Source organism: Capsicum annuum, chromosome 3 (assembly GCF_002878395.1).
Source record: "Capsicum annuum cultivar UCD-10X-F1 chromosome 3, UCD10Xv1.1, whole genome shotgun sequence".
NCBI classification, from domain to species: Eukaryota; Viridiplantae; Streptophyta; class Magnoliopsida; order Solanales; family Solanaceae; genus Capsicum; species Capsicum annuum.
The window spans coordinates 42,565,210-42,581,318 of record NC_061113.1 but is presented as its reverse complement, the minus strand read 5'-3'; the positions used below and the strand labels follow the sequence as shown (position 1 = coordinate 42,581,318).

The following is a 16,109-nucleotide window of genomic DNA, read 5'->3' as shown; positions in this document are numbered from 1 at the left end:
AAAGAGTCCCGAGTCCTTGAGTTTCAAAAAAGTTTTATTCTCCATGAGATAAAAGTATGAGTTTGAAAGCACTGTTTAAAGTCCCTTTAACCTTCAAGTATTGATAATAAGAAGAGAGTAGAGATTTTTTAAAGTCAAGTATAATGACTCACGAGATTTGTGTTACATGCTTCATTATACATGATTTATGAGCTATACATTTTTAGACTTGTTCAAGCTATGTGAGTCATTCCTAATTGCATGCATGATTTGATGAAAGAGTACTGATATTGTTTTATGTAAATGTATACACCCCATATACTCAGTACATTCCCAAGTGCTGATCCACATATACATTTATGTGCTACATTGTCTTATAATGTAGGTTCAGGTTCTCAGTCCCAGCCTCGTTAGTGATTTTCGAGTACCTTCGTCTACATTTCCCCAGTGGTGAGTCCTCATGGTTTGAGGACCTATCTTCGGATATTTCAGTACTTTAGTAGATATATTATGGCTTTAGTAGATATATTTTCTTCGTATTTCCTATCATTTGATATGACAGCATTAGTGTTTCACTTATTTCATCTCGAAGTAAGTTATTATATGTAGTAACAGGCTCAAAGGGTTAGCTTGGGCTACTTGTAGCCTTAAGCACCGTGTGACGTCCTGGGACCCATTTTCGGGGTGTTACAACAAAGAAACAACCTATTTCTACCAAAATTAAAATAACTAATTAGTTTTCTACCAAAGATAGGATTACTAATTTAACTAGGATTGTACGTAAAAAAAAATCTGGAAAAAAATAGTAGCATTCTTAAAGCAACTTTCAACACTCTTCCTTGTTTTATGAAATACAAACACCAATTCTTTGCCTTACAAGCTCGAACATGTGTAACAATCTCAAATGTAACAACATACCTCCCACCATTCCTGGTATACTTGCCACTGTTTCGAACATCATTGCACGACAACCGTATCTTTTCTTAAAATATAAATCAGTTGGAATTTTAAGAAGTTTCATTTACTAATAAGCAACCTTATAAAGGAATGTCTTGGGCACATAGTGCCTAATTACATCAATCGACAAATCATGCTTGATATATCTCCCATGGAGATGCAAAATGGTTAACGTCTCTATGATGAGCTTCATCAGCACAGATGACAGTAATAACATCCTTTTGAATCGTACCCTTAGGCAATCTCCAGTAGTCAATTATTATCGCAGGAGTAGGGACATTTTCAATTTCACCACGATCAATATCATTAAGATATAAAGTATATGAGTATATAGCCTCCTCTTCCATATAACCAACAACTCTGTGTGCAAGCTTGGGGGACAGCAAGTAAAGCACAAAGTAAAATTTGAAAAACGCTCCCTGCATGGCAATAACTAACAATCTCTCAACATGCCTTTTGGAAGAGACAAGAGGGCTCATAGACTGCATAAGATATGACAACTCATTCTTCAGTAAATTCCTTTTACCTTTGCCAACTTTAGCTTTTTCCTCTTGGGAAGCCGAATTAGCCATAATGTTATCTACTGAATTGAAAACCCTTGCTCATAACCTCACAACCTATCAGTATCAACTGTCAAACTAAAATCTTTAGAGTCGGATGTAAATTCAAAACTTAAACCTTCTATTTTAATAGACTCATCCTTAATTGGATCATCAGGATTAAAGTCATCATTTTTTGAGTCTTCAAAAAAAAGCCCCAAGATCCCATCATCTTTAGAAGGGGCTTCTACCAAGTCTTTAGATGCAGAGAAAAAAATAAATTCATCAGAATTGGCCTCAGCTACGGAATCATTTTTTTCTACATCTAGATTTGTAAGGTTGTAGTCACTATCCTCCGAGTCATCCGATGGAAGCCCAGAAATATCATCTAGCTTCTTCCCAAATGCAGCAGTAGTATCCTTGGGATATACTTTCTCCCAGATGTTAGTGACAAAAAGGTCTGTTCCTTGATGATCATTAAGCAAGTCAATGCGGTCAACTTTGCAATCGCAACCAGGATAAAGCCAGCCTTCATCATCAGGTGAGATGTCTTCTTTTAGCAGAGGTGGCTCCGCACACAATTGGTGAAAACCACACTCTTCTTCCAATGGATTTAATGAGAAACTTCTACCTCTCATTTTGACCTTAGATAGGTCTTGTCCAGATGCTTTGTTGATCAAGAAGTGTTTATCTTTGAAATAAAATTTGAAACCTTTTTCTAATAACTGACCAACACTTAACAAGTTTTAGTCCAAATCGGGTACAAAAAGAATATCAGAAATTATTTTACTGCCCGATTGTGTTTTAATTGTAATGGTTCCTATTCCTTTTGCTTGAATATAACCACCATGGCCGATTCTAACTTTTGTAACTTTAGTAGGCCTCAAATCTTTAAAAATATATTTATCTCAAGTTATATGATTTGTGCATCCTCTATCGATCAGCCAGGATTCTCTTGAGATATTTTTTGTAAAATATGATGCGACAAAGAGCTAATCTTCTTCCTATTCATCAACAACTCGAGCCTCTACATCTTGCTATTTAGTTTTGTTCTTGTAGATGATTGATTCATGCCTAAGATAATTGCACTTAGTGCACTTAGCATAAGGTCTCTCCCAATACTTGAAAGGTGTATGTCCGAGCTTGCCTCAATGCTTACAAGGAGGGTAGTTTCCTTTAAAAACACCTGTTTTGTTTTTGTTGTTGTGTGTTGCACCTTCTTCATCAGTTGGTTGGTACTTTTTATTCTTATTCTTATTCATATAATTTCCATAATCATGATGCTTGGTTGGTAAGGCACCTTCGACAGCTCCTCCTTGTCTTATAACACGTTATTGCCCTTGCGCTTGAAAAGCACTTAAGATCTCTGCAAGTGTGATCTTAGACAAGTCCTTAGTATTTTCTAAGGTTATTATGGTAGCCTCAAATTTTTTAGGTGCCGTTACTATGATTTTTTTCAATGATCCTTAAATCATTGAAAGTGAAACCCAATAATTTGATGTGATTTGCTAAATTAAGAAGTCTGTTAGAGTACTCCTTTATGGTTTCACTTTCTTTCATCCTTTGCAGCTCAAACTCACGTACCAGATTCATCACTTGCATCCCTAGAATCCTTTTATCTCCTTCATACTCGTCTTGATATAATCCCATACCTCTTTCGCTGATTGTAGAGACATGATATGAGTAAGAATATTAGATGAAACTGCAGTAAATAAGCATGCCATTGCCTTTTGATTTCCTAGTATTCTTCCCCTTGTGAGTTTTAATCTGCGCCACCGTGGGATTGTCCAGCGAGGGAGCTATCTCGTATTCATCTTTAATATCTTACCATAGATCTAAAGCTTGCAGATATATCCGCATTCTAACTGCCCAAATTTCATAACTTTATCCATCAAAAGTTGGTGGTTCCATTGAAGAAAAAAAATTTTCTCCATTCGTGGTACCCACTAGATCAGATTGATGCACACACTCGCAGTTCTCTTAAGATTAAAACTTTGATAGCAATTGTTGGTTTAAAATCGTTAAAGGGAAATAACAGGAATTCAATTCAAAGCTAGCCACTAAAATAGAGATGGAGTTTGAAGAAGAGAATACGCAGAAAGGTTGTTTATTTTCTTGTAAAATCCGTCTATAATTGACCATCAACTTAGCAACATAAATAGTTACTATTACAACTAATAATAGGACAAAGAAACACCTTATTTCTACCAAAATTAAAATAACAAGTTAGTTTCCTACCAAAGATAGGACTCCTAATTTAACTAGGATTGTACGTAAAAAAAAAGCGGGATAAAAAAAAATAGTTGCATTCTTAAAGCAATTTTTGACAGGATTGGTGGTTTATAATAATTCTGTAGGTATCACAATTAAAAGGTTAGAAACTATATCAAGGTGCTACGGGAAGAAAGAAATTCAAAAATTTCAACAAATTAAAAATCTGGGAAGCTACTATCAGGTACTGCCATAGCGGTTGATTAACCATTGCAGTAGTACCGTTGTAGTGGAAAAGTTGTCGATATAGTTTTCCATTGATCCCGATCCATTAACATCTCCTCACATGGTGAATTCTTTACTTTTCTCTTGAATTTTGAGAATTAAGGGCAGATCAAGCTTAGTAAAGTTTGTATGAACCATTATACACTAAAATGGGAGTTTATAGCACTCGACTTCACCCTCAAATCACCCAAATTTATTGGTGAGGATAAACTTTCACCATTTGTCCCTCCCATGGACAAAATCCACCATGATTTACATCAATCTTATGCCCAAAATGTTGTAGAAGTGTTGTAGACATAAGAGAACCTAACATGCTCATCATTTCATTCAAGAACACCATCAAAATTCAAGTCCAAGAAAGTTTCACCAAAGCTTAACAGAAAATTCTCTTTTCTTATGGAATTTCTATAATTCTACAATGACAAATATGCTAATAAAGTAGTAAAGGCTAGAAATTAACCTTAAAATTGATGTCGGAAGGAATATACATAGAGAGAATTGAGAGGGTCTAGAGTAAGGAGTGAAAATGGGGGAAATGTTCATTCCCTCTATTCAAACTATTGCGAACCACTGTTGCAGTAAATTTACCACTATAAAAGTATCATTGTAGCGGTGACTAACCAATGTAGTGGTAAAACCCTTGAGTTCTAGTTCTTATTCTAACTTTTCATGTGTTGTGGTATTTTGTGACATCTAAACATTCTGAAATAACTAGCACATGAACATTTATGTAGTTTCCTTCTGTAGCCCTCAAAAGTCAAGTAAATGAAAGTGAATAGACGCAAAAGCCTGCTAAAAGTGTCAGGATGTCTAGTACATGGTTTTATTATTAATTAACGTGAAGGTAAACATATACGAACTAGTGAAAAATTAAGGTTGTCTTACCTTCAACATATCATAAGATGAATTTCCTTGTATAGTCATGCTAGGGACTCCTAAATCCTTACCTGTGGTCATTCGAGAAGGAAAAATGGGTAAATTAGTACCTAATGTAATGATCCAAAACATCATTATGTGTGAAACACCTTGAAAAAATATTTTGCAATGAATAAACGCTCTTTAATGGACCTTGGGGAATTTATTTTATGGAGAAAATGGATTTCAACATAATTGGGCCAAGAATCAAAGAAAGAATTGGGTCGGCCTTGTAACACCTAAAAATACAAGATAACATTAGAACCATGCTTCAAGTACATGTAGAATCAAACTTTATGTTTTGTTAGTGTGGCAATTAATTTAGAAAACTCCTAGCTCATAGCCAGGTTGAAACCTTGCTTACTGGTTGTTTTCTTGCGAAGAATCTTCCTATAGTAACCTTTAAACGAAAATACCTCCTAAGTTTAGAAGTAATTTTGTGATCAGTACCCATCAAATGAAATTTATTTTGAGTCTTCTTTCAACACATCCAATTTCTCATCGATCCTATTACAAAGCTAAGAGTTATGGCAATTTTAGTGAAGCACTGTCTAGTAGTAGATGGTACGAACAAAACCACAATTGTGGTTAGATTGTACGACCATAAAATCTATATGTATGTGTGAAATAGCCCCAAAAACCTAAAATTTGAAAATTATACCTCTCAACCATGAGCAGATACCACAAACTTAGGTACAATTATGAGTCCTAAGGTTGATTTGTCTTGAACTTTCAATGTACAAACCAAGGTATGATCGTGCATGGGTCCATGATTTGCACCGTGGCTTATAACATGAAGTTCAGAGAAGCCTCTACATCGCGTTCTATAGCTTTTTCAGTTATATTTTATAAAGGGCATTCTAGTCCTTTCCCACTATTTAGACCTCCTAGACTATGTCATTGAAGATATCCCAAGGCTGATATTAAACCTAATATTACCTTAAGTCCCTCATTACTCAAAACTCAATCAAGACTTAGCAAAAACAAGAGGGAAGGCAATTTCTTCCTCTAAAGCAATAACTAGGGTTCATCTTCTTCAAACTTCAAATTCAAGAGTTATTCAAAGAGTTCACCAAGGTTTCCATCTCTAGGTATGTGGTATTTCATCATTGGCTTTTCTTACACCAATTAAGTCCCAAAATTATTCTAAAATCCCAGTTTAATTTACCCTCCAAGATTAGGATTTTCATGAAAGTGTGAATTTCATTAGTTTTTCAGTTTCTTGCCTCAACTAAACCATGATTATATGTTTCCCACAAATTTTAGCATCTTTACATACTCATGACTATGAACTCTCATTATATTCATATATTCCCAATTTTGAGCTTGATTTATAAAATTTCTTATTACACTTAGTTTATATAATTATCAGAACTGGTGGTTTGTGAAATAGGTTAACCAGTCTCCATTATCAAATTTTTCTCTGATAAAATGTCAACCTAATTCAATATGTTATAGTATGCTTACGAAAGACCAAATTATGAGCAATATGTGTTGCTGCCTGTTGTTATAATATACAGGGATTCGAGAAAAAGTATGAACTCTAAATTAAGATAAGAGTCATAAAAGCCAGGTGATTTCTAACACTGCCTTACTCAAGCTTCTATATTCAGCCCTAGCTAAAGAATGAGACACCACAAGTTGTTTCTTAGACTTCCAACAACCATAACTACCCCCATACGCATACAAAATCAAGACGCTAATTGTCTGCTATTATCACAAAATCACCACTCACTATCATAATAGACTTTTAGATCAAAAGTAGGAGAATTGTTCAAGAAAAGGCCATGGTTAGAGGTACCTTTCAGATATCATAACAAATGTAAGGTAGACTGTATATGAGGAATGTAATGTTGTTACATATATGGCTCAATTTTTGCACAACAATGAAAGATCAGGTCTTACATATGTAAGAAAGTTAAGTCTGCCAATAAAACTTCTATAAACATCTAGTTTAAGCAAAGGTTCACTAGTTTTAGCCTTCAACTTTTCATGCAACTCTAGAGAAGATACCATAAGGAAATATTTCTCATAGTGAAATTCTTTAAGAAATAAGAAATAAACTTTTTTTCATGCAATAGAATCCGAGTTGCAGAATATAACACTTCAATCCTAATGAAATAATGAAGCAAACCCAAGTCCTTGATTTTGAATTGATCGCGAAGAAAAGATTGAAGAAGTTCAATTTCAAACATATCAATACTAGTAAGCACTTGTCATCTACATAGATGACTAAAACCATTAAAAAATCTCCAGAACCCTTAGTAAATAATGAGTAGTCATTAAGGAAATATTTATACCCTTTGGACACCAAAGACTGAGAAAGTTTGACATACCACGGCCTTGAAGATTGTCTCAAGCCATAAATCACTTGTGTAACTTGCAAACTAAAATGGAAGAAGAAAAGGATCTAGAGGAAGAGGAAACTAAGAGACCAGGAGGAATTTCCATAAACACTTCCTTATCCAAGTCACCATGGAGGAAAGCATTATTAACATTATCAAATTGAAAAGTTAGACATTTCTTCTTGGTTAAAAAGACAATAACATCTCACAATTGACATTTTGATAATAGGTGAAAATATTTCATGGAAATTAACACAAAAACCTAAATGTCCCCTATCACAACTAACCCAACCTTATATCTCTCAATGGATCCATTAGCTTTGTTCTTTACCATGTAAATCCAATAGGTTTCTTGCCGGTAGGTAGTTAAACTATAGATTATATGTCATTAGAATCCAAAGCCTTAAACTCCTTAGTCATAGCCTCTAGCCATTCAAGAATAGAGGTCATTTGAGAGATGCAAGGTTCAAATATAACATCCTAAATTAAAGTAGATGAAGCATTAGAACTGGAGCAAGCAGCAGACTTGGGAGTAGGATTGGGACCAGGATAGATATACTGATCGAGATAGGAAGGTTTAGATGATAATCTAGCGGATCATCTAGGTGGCATAGAAATAAGTGTTGGTGTGGTAGCTAAAAGAGGAAGAGCTGGAGGTAAGCCATCAGGTGGAAGAGAAGAAGGACTAAGAGAAAAATTTCAAGTGGGAGGTGATACATTGGATGTATCAGAACTAAGAATGTGGAACAAAAATAGATAAGAAGTTGCAGAAGAAGAGTGAGTAGAAAAAGAGGAGATAGGATGAAGAAGCTTGTCAAATGAAAAAAAAAAAAGAAAAAGGATAAGATAAGATTATTTAGAGGAAATAGGTGTTCATGGAAATCAACATCCTTGGAAATGAAGCATGACTTGATGTTTGGGCTATAAAGTTTCTAATCCTATGTAGCATAAGGATAACAAACCATCACTCATAAAATAACTCTAGGTTGGAATTTGTTTCTATAAGACTTGGGAATAGTAGAGTAACATAAGAAACCAAAATCTTTGAGATGATCATACATAGGAAATTGCCCGTAGAGAAATTAAAAAGGACTCTTATTGTGAAAAACGGGAGAAGGGAACCTATTAATAAGGTATGTGGCAGTGAGAACACAATTTCCCCAAAATTTTATGGGAAAATATGACTGAAAAAGTAAGGCACTAACAACATCAAGTAAGTGTTTATGCTTTCTTTCCACCACTCCATTTTACTGTGGAGCGTGTGAGCAGGATGTTTGATGCACAGTACCTTGTTCTAAGAAAAATATTAGAATCAGAAGTAGACTCTCCTAGTTTCTTGGTGTTGTCACTTTTAATAACCTGCACTTTAGAGTGGAACTTAGTGTTAACAATGAGAATAAAAGCCTTTAAAATGTCAAAAACATTACTCTTGGCACCCAATAAGTGGGTTTAAGTGGCCTTAGTAAAACTATATACAATGGACAAAAAATACTTTTCACCATCATAAGTGGAAACATAATATGGTCTCCACTTGTCAATATATATTAGTTGAAAGGGATTGGTAATTTAAATAGAGTTGTCAAGGACGAAAAATTTGAATTATTTGGCTAAAAGAAATAATGGACATGCCAAAGACAATTTAGAAGAGTAGGTGATGCTAATATTTCATTTTAGAAAAAGGAATGTGTCCAAGTTTGTAATGCCAAACAATATCATCTTTATTAATATCAACTAAATTTGCACTAGAACTTAGATGAAATATTTATCAGAAATAGTGGAAACAGAAACAGTGCAATAGGTACCACATGAGTTAGGAAAAGTTGAGAGAAGTACAGTAGATAAACTATAAGAAACATTAAAACTAGTGGAAACATAATATGTAACATTGAAACAAAAAATAGAAGGAAATGCAATAGAAGCAACACTGTAAGAAACATGTAAAAGCTTGTACAATCCACTTTCTAGTCTAATAAGAACCAGTGGTTGCCTTAGTGAAGAACTTTGTAAAGTGCAAGAAGAATTTATGAAGTGAACAATGTTTCTAGAAGGTTCAACAAATCTGGAGACAAAAATAAGATTTCATTAAAATCTTGAAATATACAACACAATGGTAAGATTAGATTAGGGAAAAGTGTTAAGGATCCAATGTTAGATACTTTAACATTAAAAGTGAAACAAGACAAGGGACAAGTAAATTTTGAACATTGAACAAGAGTAATATATCATAGGATATGTGTTCTGATGCTCCAAAATCAATAATCTATATAGTATTATTAATTTTAGTTAGCAAACAAGTTCTGAACAAAACACTATCAGTCAAGACCTTACCTGTAAAGTTGGCAAATGATAGGAGATAAAGAAGAATTAAGTGGAGAAACATACTGTGTTTGTAATAACTCTTCAGGTTATTTTCATAATTTTTGTGCGTTTATGAAATATTGAGCCTTCCCACAGTAGATAAAGATAATTTATGACTTACCAAAACTATTAGTTCGGTTATCGGACAGTTTTAGATTTTAGGCTCAATTCTTGGTTTTGGAGCTTTCATTGTTAAGGAATTGGTCTCAGACTAAAACTCTTGGTAAACAGCCTTAGATGAGAAATTGCAAGGGTCATCAGCTCTAGAACCTTGATTTTAGGCTAGGGAGACTCTTGGTTTAGGTTCTGAGGTTTTCAAACTCATTTTAGGCAGTTGAATAGAATTTGGTTGAAATAAAACAAGGTGTGGGACCCATATTTAATCGAAATAATATTAGATGAAAGTTTTAGTGGTTACATTGATTCAGAAATGTCAAATTTGTATGGTAGGATAGTTTGTTTGTGCACAAAATTCCGAACGAATCTCGAACCCTCAGTCGAAGTCCGTAAGGACTTGGTAATTTTGGGTGCAACAGGTATCAGTGAAGCCAAGCCCTGGCCTTTGCGTTTATGAGGCTTGGCCACATTTTCATTATTCGAGAAATCTTGACCTTCACGTTCGCGAGCTAGCTATCACGTTCATGAAGTACCCTAGCAACCCTTTTATATTTCTATCTTGCTCAATCCGCCCATTTTAGGGCTTTTTCTGCCATTAGTGGTATCAATATCTCAAGAACTCTTGGAAAATCATAAATTGGAGCTGGGTAGAGGACATGGAGGTGATCATTCCCCATTAATTTCTTCATAAGTATTCAGCCTAAATCCTCTATTTAATTCTTGTTTTCTCTTCTATTTTTGTCATCTCTCAAGGCTGATTTAAGCCTCGATTTGAACTCCATTTGTACTAAACTTTTGAGCACACATTCCTTGTCCTTTGAGGGACCTCATGATGGATTCAATTTTGGAATTCCATTATCGGGCGTCATGATAATGCTCAACTTACACAGTAATTTAGTGTAAGGCATTCGTCGTTAATATATTTACCCAACTTTGGAGTCGGGGTCGAATCCACAAGGAACAATGTGAGTGACGATTAAACTAGTTTGAAACTAAAGCTACAAGTTAAATTCAAACAAATTATATGAAAAGATAAAATGGGGGTTTTTATCACTTTAGTTTCAATGTTTGTAATCAAGAGTTTATGGAAAACCAGAATTATGTTCACTATGGGTTTTGGTACTTGACAGATGCTAATAGTGATTCAAGATTCTCACGATAGGTAGGAACAACAGATTTTCTTTATCAAAGTTATGCCTAAATGTCTCTCGGCCTACTTAAGCCTTTAATTACCTAATCCTCTCGGACTTAGGAAAATTATATTCACTGACCAGACTTCACCTCAGGTTAATTAACCTTGTTACAGTGTCAATTATTAAACGGAAGGTTAGTATCTTCCAAGTCCCTGTCAATTATTCACTTCCTCCTATATTTGATTTCTTATCTCAAGAAAATCAAAGCAGGTGCTATCTATCGTTTGCAACCAATAGACAATAATTAAAACCTCAAAATTATCAAGGAGTTCTATTACCTTTAGAATTTTGAACACTTAGCAACTTACCAAGACCTAAACCATAGATCCCATAATTCGGGTTAAAGGGGTTTAGCCACTAATAATGTAATAATCGATACAACAAGTTGAATTCATAATTTAAAAGATAAACTTACAGCAAGATGAATAGCAACGAGTGTTTCTCATATTAGATCAAAGTAGAAATCTCAAAATATTAATGATAATCTCTTCAAAGTTAATTGTTTTATTCAAGCCAAGAAACTAGAGAGTAAATAACAAAATACGTGCGTTGCAAAATAGGTTTTGAATCTCGAGTACCAGCTGATATGTTCTGTCTCTCGATATGTTCAGCCTCCTTTTATAATTAAAACACCCTAACATATGCTTTAAATAGTTCACCCTAATTATGGAAATAAAATCACAGAGTTCAGTAATTTTTCGAAAAGGTGACGACATTTTATGATGCCTTATCAGGAGTCTGACGATGAAGCGTGATGGCTTATCAGATCTTTGACAACTTATCACAGATGTCGTCGATGATTTAATTCAACTCTCATATTCTGCCTTAGGCTAATGATGATCTTGACGGCTTATCAAAACTATGACGACATATCAGACAATGTCGTCACTTCTTCACCTCAGCTCCTATGTCCTGTCCAAGGCTAACGGCGACTCTGATGGCTTATCACAAGGTTGATAGCTTATCACAAGGCTAACGGCTTATCACATGTCATCATCACTTCTTCCAACTGAATCCCATTCTTTGTTTAAGGCTGACAATGAAACTGATAACCTATCAGAGTGCGAACGACTTATCAAGAATGTCGTCAGCCACACTTTTCTTCTATTTGCTTCAGATTTCAACTCTTTTACTTCCATCATTGTTGGTTCTCTTGCCTCTTGACTTTCACTGCAAAATCAAAGATAAAACAATCAAAAACGACAAAAGTTACTTAAGACTATGCAATTATTCTCAGTTAAAAGCCTCAAATGTTTTAGCATCTGCTCACACATCACATCCTAGGATTATTTTTTATCCAATTTTGGGCCTGAAGTTTTATACTGCAATATGGGTATCATTTCACTCCTACTAACATGTAGATGATTATTCTGATAGTGCAACATCATTTTTGAAATTATAGAGCAAAGATGAGCAATTTACGAATGATTCAAGAATCATGGTTCAGCATCAAGGTAGGCTTCGAACTACTTTTCTCTATGAAATTGTATATAATACACATTGCATACTAGGTAAGGATTATAGGATGGGTTGATGACTAGTATATCATGACTTAACCAATTTATTAAATTTAGAATAGAAAGGTGACCCGAACCTTAGTCTAAAATACCCTTTAAAGGCATAGAACCTATTATATCTGATGATGGGTTTTATTAACCATAGATTTGTATAAGGAACCTTTTAGCATAAGACTTAGCATGTTACTTAGTATTTGATGCGATATTTTCTTATTAAACCCTGGTAGTAGCTTATGCCTTTGTTTACCTTAGTGTCCCGAGTTATGGACTTATGATGTTAATATTATATTGAAATGTACATTAAATGCCCGAGGCCATGATGTTGATACCAGTTGAGCACTACGTTATTATTCCATACCTTGTTACGATGTGATTGTGGTTTATAAACGCTTATGGTTGTATTGCTTGGACTGGTGATGTCATGCATACATCAGGAACGTTTGCATTTACTTAGTGTATGATTCCAACCAAACCCTTGATTTTATTACTGTTTTTAAAAAGGGATTTATTTCCACTTTTTACTTTAAAAATGGATTTCTTCTATAATGAGAATCATATCGCCTTATTTAGTGAACTATGAACTTTGAAACTTATTAATGTGATATTTTGAAAACTAGACTGAGATTGATTCAGTCCAATACTATTCCACTCTTTTACCACTACTATTTACTTCGGTTGAGAGTTATTTCAATCCTTTATACGCTATTATACAGATTTAGTCCCAATGCTGCACTCGAGCAATGGATTTATAGATTTACACTCTTTAGTCATGATTTGAGTTAGTGCACGTACTATACTTTATATATATATATATATATCCGATACAGGATGGAGTAAATTGATTATGATGATTATTGAAAGTCCTGATTTGGGACCAAGTAATGTATACAGTATACAGATATCCTGAGTGCCTTATAGGTCCCTTCATCTGTGAGCCACAGTGCCGGAGAAGGATGGTCGCCATAGGTCCTGCCTTTACAAGCTACTGAGCTAGAGGAGGTGTATACACTTGGTACATTTAGAACTCGGATCAAATAATAGTTACTATTGGCTTATGTGTATTCATTTATTCATAAGCATTGTCTATCACCAGTATAATTCCTTGGTGCTTATATCTAGTGGGTTTATGGGAATTATATAAGTATAAGCTATGATTGCTGTTTGTTAAGTGTTTTCTTAAACCTTCTGGGCTTATGGGGGCCCGATTCGGTGTTTTTTCTGGTCTAGCCGATTACTTTATTCTTGACTTATCGTTAGTTCATGGTAGGATGATTATGGATTGGGTCGCGAGATTATTGGTACATTTCTGATTCTTTATCTTTCTCTATTATTGATAAGTTACATCATTAATAGGTTACCCCATGATTAGTCACACATTGATGGGAAGCTTGATTTAAGATTTCTCGAGATGTTAGGTTTACTCCCTAAGATTATTGCCTTTGAGTTTAGCCCTATATATATATATATATATATATATAGTACTATCGTATATCCCTCTCTTTCCGTATCCACTCATATTGTATATGTATCCTTTGGCCCTGTATTATTACTATATCTCCTTCTTTCACTCTTCATTTATATATTGCCTAGGGACATATGGTATTGCACTTTAGTCCATAATACCGATAAAATAGGATAGTTTAGCCTTATTGATCTATTAGCATTATTACATTTAGTTTTCTTGGATAGTAGCATGTAGTTTATATTCATGCTTTACATGTTATTTATGCTTGCATTATCTTTGGAACTCAGGCGGTGGATACCTACTGAGTACCACGTGTTTGGTACTCATACTACACTTCTATAGCCTGCAATTTATAGTACAAGTTCTCGCCGTTGAAGTGTGGATCATGCGGAGCAGCTATATCGGAGATTTGGGGTGGGCTCCTGGCGTTCAAAGTATTCCTGCTCTCCCTCGTATTAATTAGATTGATCTCTATTTTGAATTCAGAGACATCTTTATATTTTTTCTGTATTTCACTTTGTACTCTGATTATATTAGAAATTCTTGTACTAACTTCACAAGGTCTTAGTGTTGTAATCCTTATATTAGTCTCTTCATTATATAGTCTGTTACTAGTTATTCCGAATTATGATTGGATTATCTATTAGTGGGTTATAACAGGTTTCATCATGACCTGAGAAATCGGATCGTCACAATATTGTAGCTTAGTCAAAAGATAAAAGTATTGATCCTGAGTAAGGCTGGATACATCAGGTGGTAGTCACTCAAAAAATAAACAAATTTATCTAAATATTTAATTGTGGTCCTAACTTTATGATCCTATTCACATCTTTAAGCAATTCTTCAACATATTCCGTTCCCCTATTCTAAAGTCTTTAACCTTTGTTATTATTCTTTCGCAGTAACTACCATACATAGAATATTTATTTATTTTGTTTTCTTTAACTCTATTTATGATGTACTTGTTCTTGCTTATAAAAACGTCGTAGTGTTGTACGACCTTCTTGATTTTGGTGAAGAAAGTCCAAAGAAATAAACTGATGATTGATCAAAAAAAGTTAACATGTCCCTTGCATTTAGAGTGCTTCTTGTTATGCTAGATAGTCCGCTAATTGATTTTGTTCCCTATGCATGTGACTTAGAATGAATTTATTCAACTGATAGATCGGGAAGTGTACTTAAAATCATTTTTACGTACAAACACCTAGTTACTTTTCTTTGTTCGTCAAACTATCGTAACTTTTTTCGTCTAGCCAATGTGTAACAAATAATATGAGCAAAAGCACAAAGATAGATTTACCATCTTCATGGCCATGACTAATAATTCATTTGCAAATATTGTTTTTATAAAAAGTTGCTAGTGAACTCAATTTTTGAAATCTTTTAAAATAATCAAGAGTAGTGCAAACGATATATTCTTGAAATTTTTCGAATAATCTCATCCATTATTATTAGTAAAATGGAAACCTCTTTGTAATTGAGCATTTTATGAACAAAAATGAGTGATCATTCGATTTTGATGATCTTTCCCTTAGGTTTCCAAAGATTGATACTTCCTCCGTCTCATATTAGTTGCTCATATTACTAAAATAATGGATCCGGCTCCTTTCCATTTTCCTTCTCTCCAATTTTCCAAAGTTCTTCCTTGGATTGAAGACACATGTCATAATTTAAAATTAATAATTGAGATTTAATTAGTTAAATTAAAGTTCTAACCATAGTTATCTACTTCCATATATTTAGTTATATTTGTTCCTTAAATATCCATTAAGTAATGTTTTTCAAATAAAAAAATAAAAATTGTTTTTCAATAAATTAAAATGAATAAATAAACCGTGTATGTTAAATTAGCACATTCCAACTGATAAGCTATAGTGATTATAATAATAACACGAGTCCACAAAAATAATCAAACTATTATTATCCAGTATACGTGTTATTAGTTAAAATATCCCTTTTACTTCCCAATAAATAAAAATAAAAATAATATATTGAGTTATATTAATATAATTTAATTAATAAAAATAATATATTGAGTTATATTAAATTGAATTATTCATTTTAAGTAATGTTTTCAAATAAAAAAAATAAAGATTTTATTTGTCATTTTTCTTAAGTAATGTTTTTCAAATTAAAAAAAAAAAAGATTGTGTCTTGAAGTTTTTCTAATTTTATTTTCTTTCTCTGCCAAATAAATTCATTATACGTGCGCCAAATTAAATATAAAG

The 16,109-nt window shown here is 33.7% G+C and overlaps 1 protein-coding gene across 1 annotated transcript; it reads right to left on the bottom strand.

Annotated features, from left to right (window-relative positions):
- Positions 1–1,067: 1,067 nt before the first annotated feature.
- Positions 1,068–1,508, bottom strand: LOC107865445 (ubiquinol oxidase, mitochondrial-like). Its single transcript, XM_016711708.1, has one exon. The coding sequence runs from the start codon at positions 1,506–1,508 to the stop codon at positions 1,068–1,070; it is 441 nt and encodes a 146-aa protein (XP_016567194.1).
- Positions 1,509–16,109: the final 14,601 nt, after the last annotated feature.

Coding starts and splice junctions, on each gene's coding strand:
- LOC107865445 (XM_016711708.1), bottom strand. CDS start 1,508: ATGGCTAATTCGGCTTCCCAAGAGGAAAAAGCTAAAGTTGGCAAAGGT.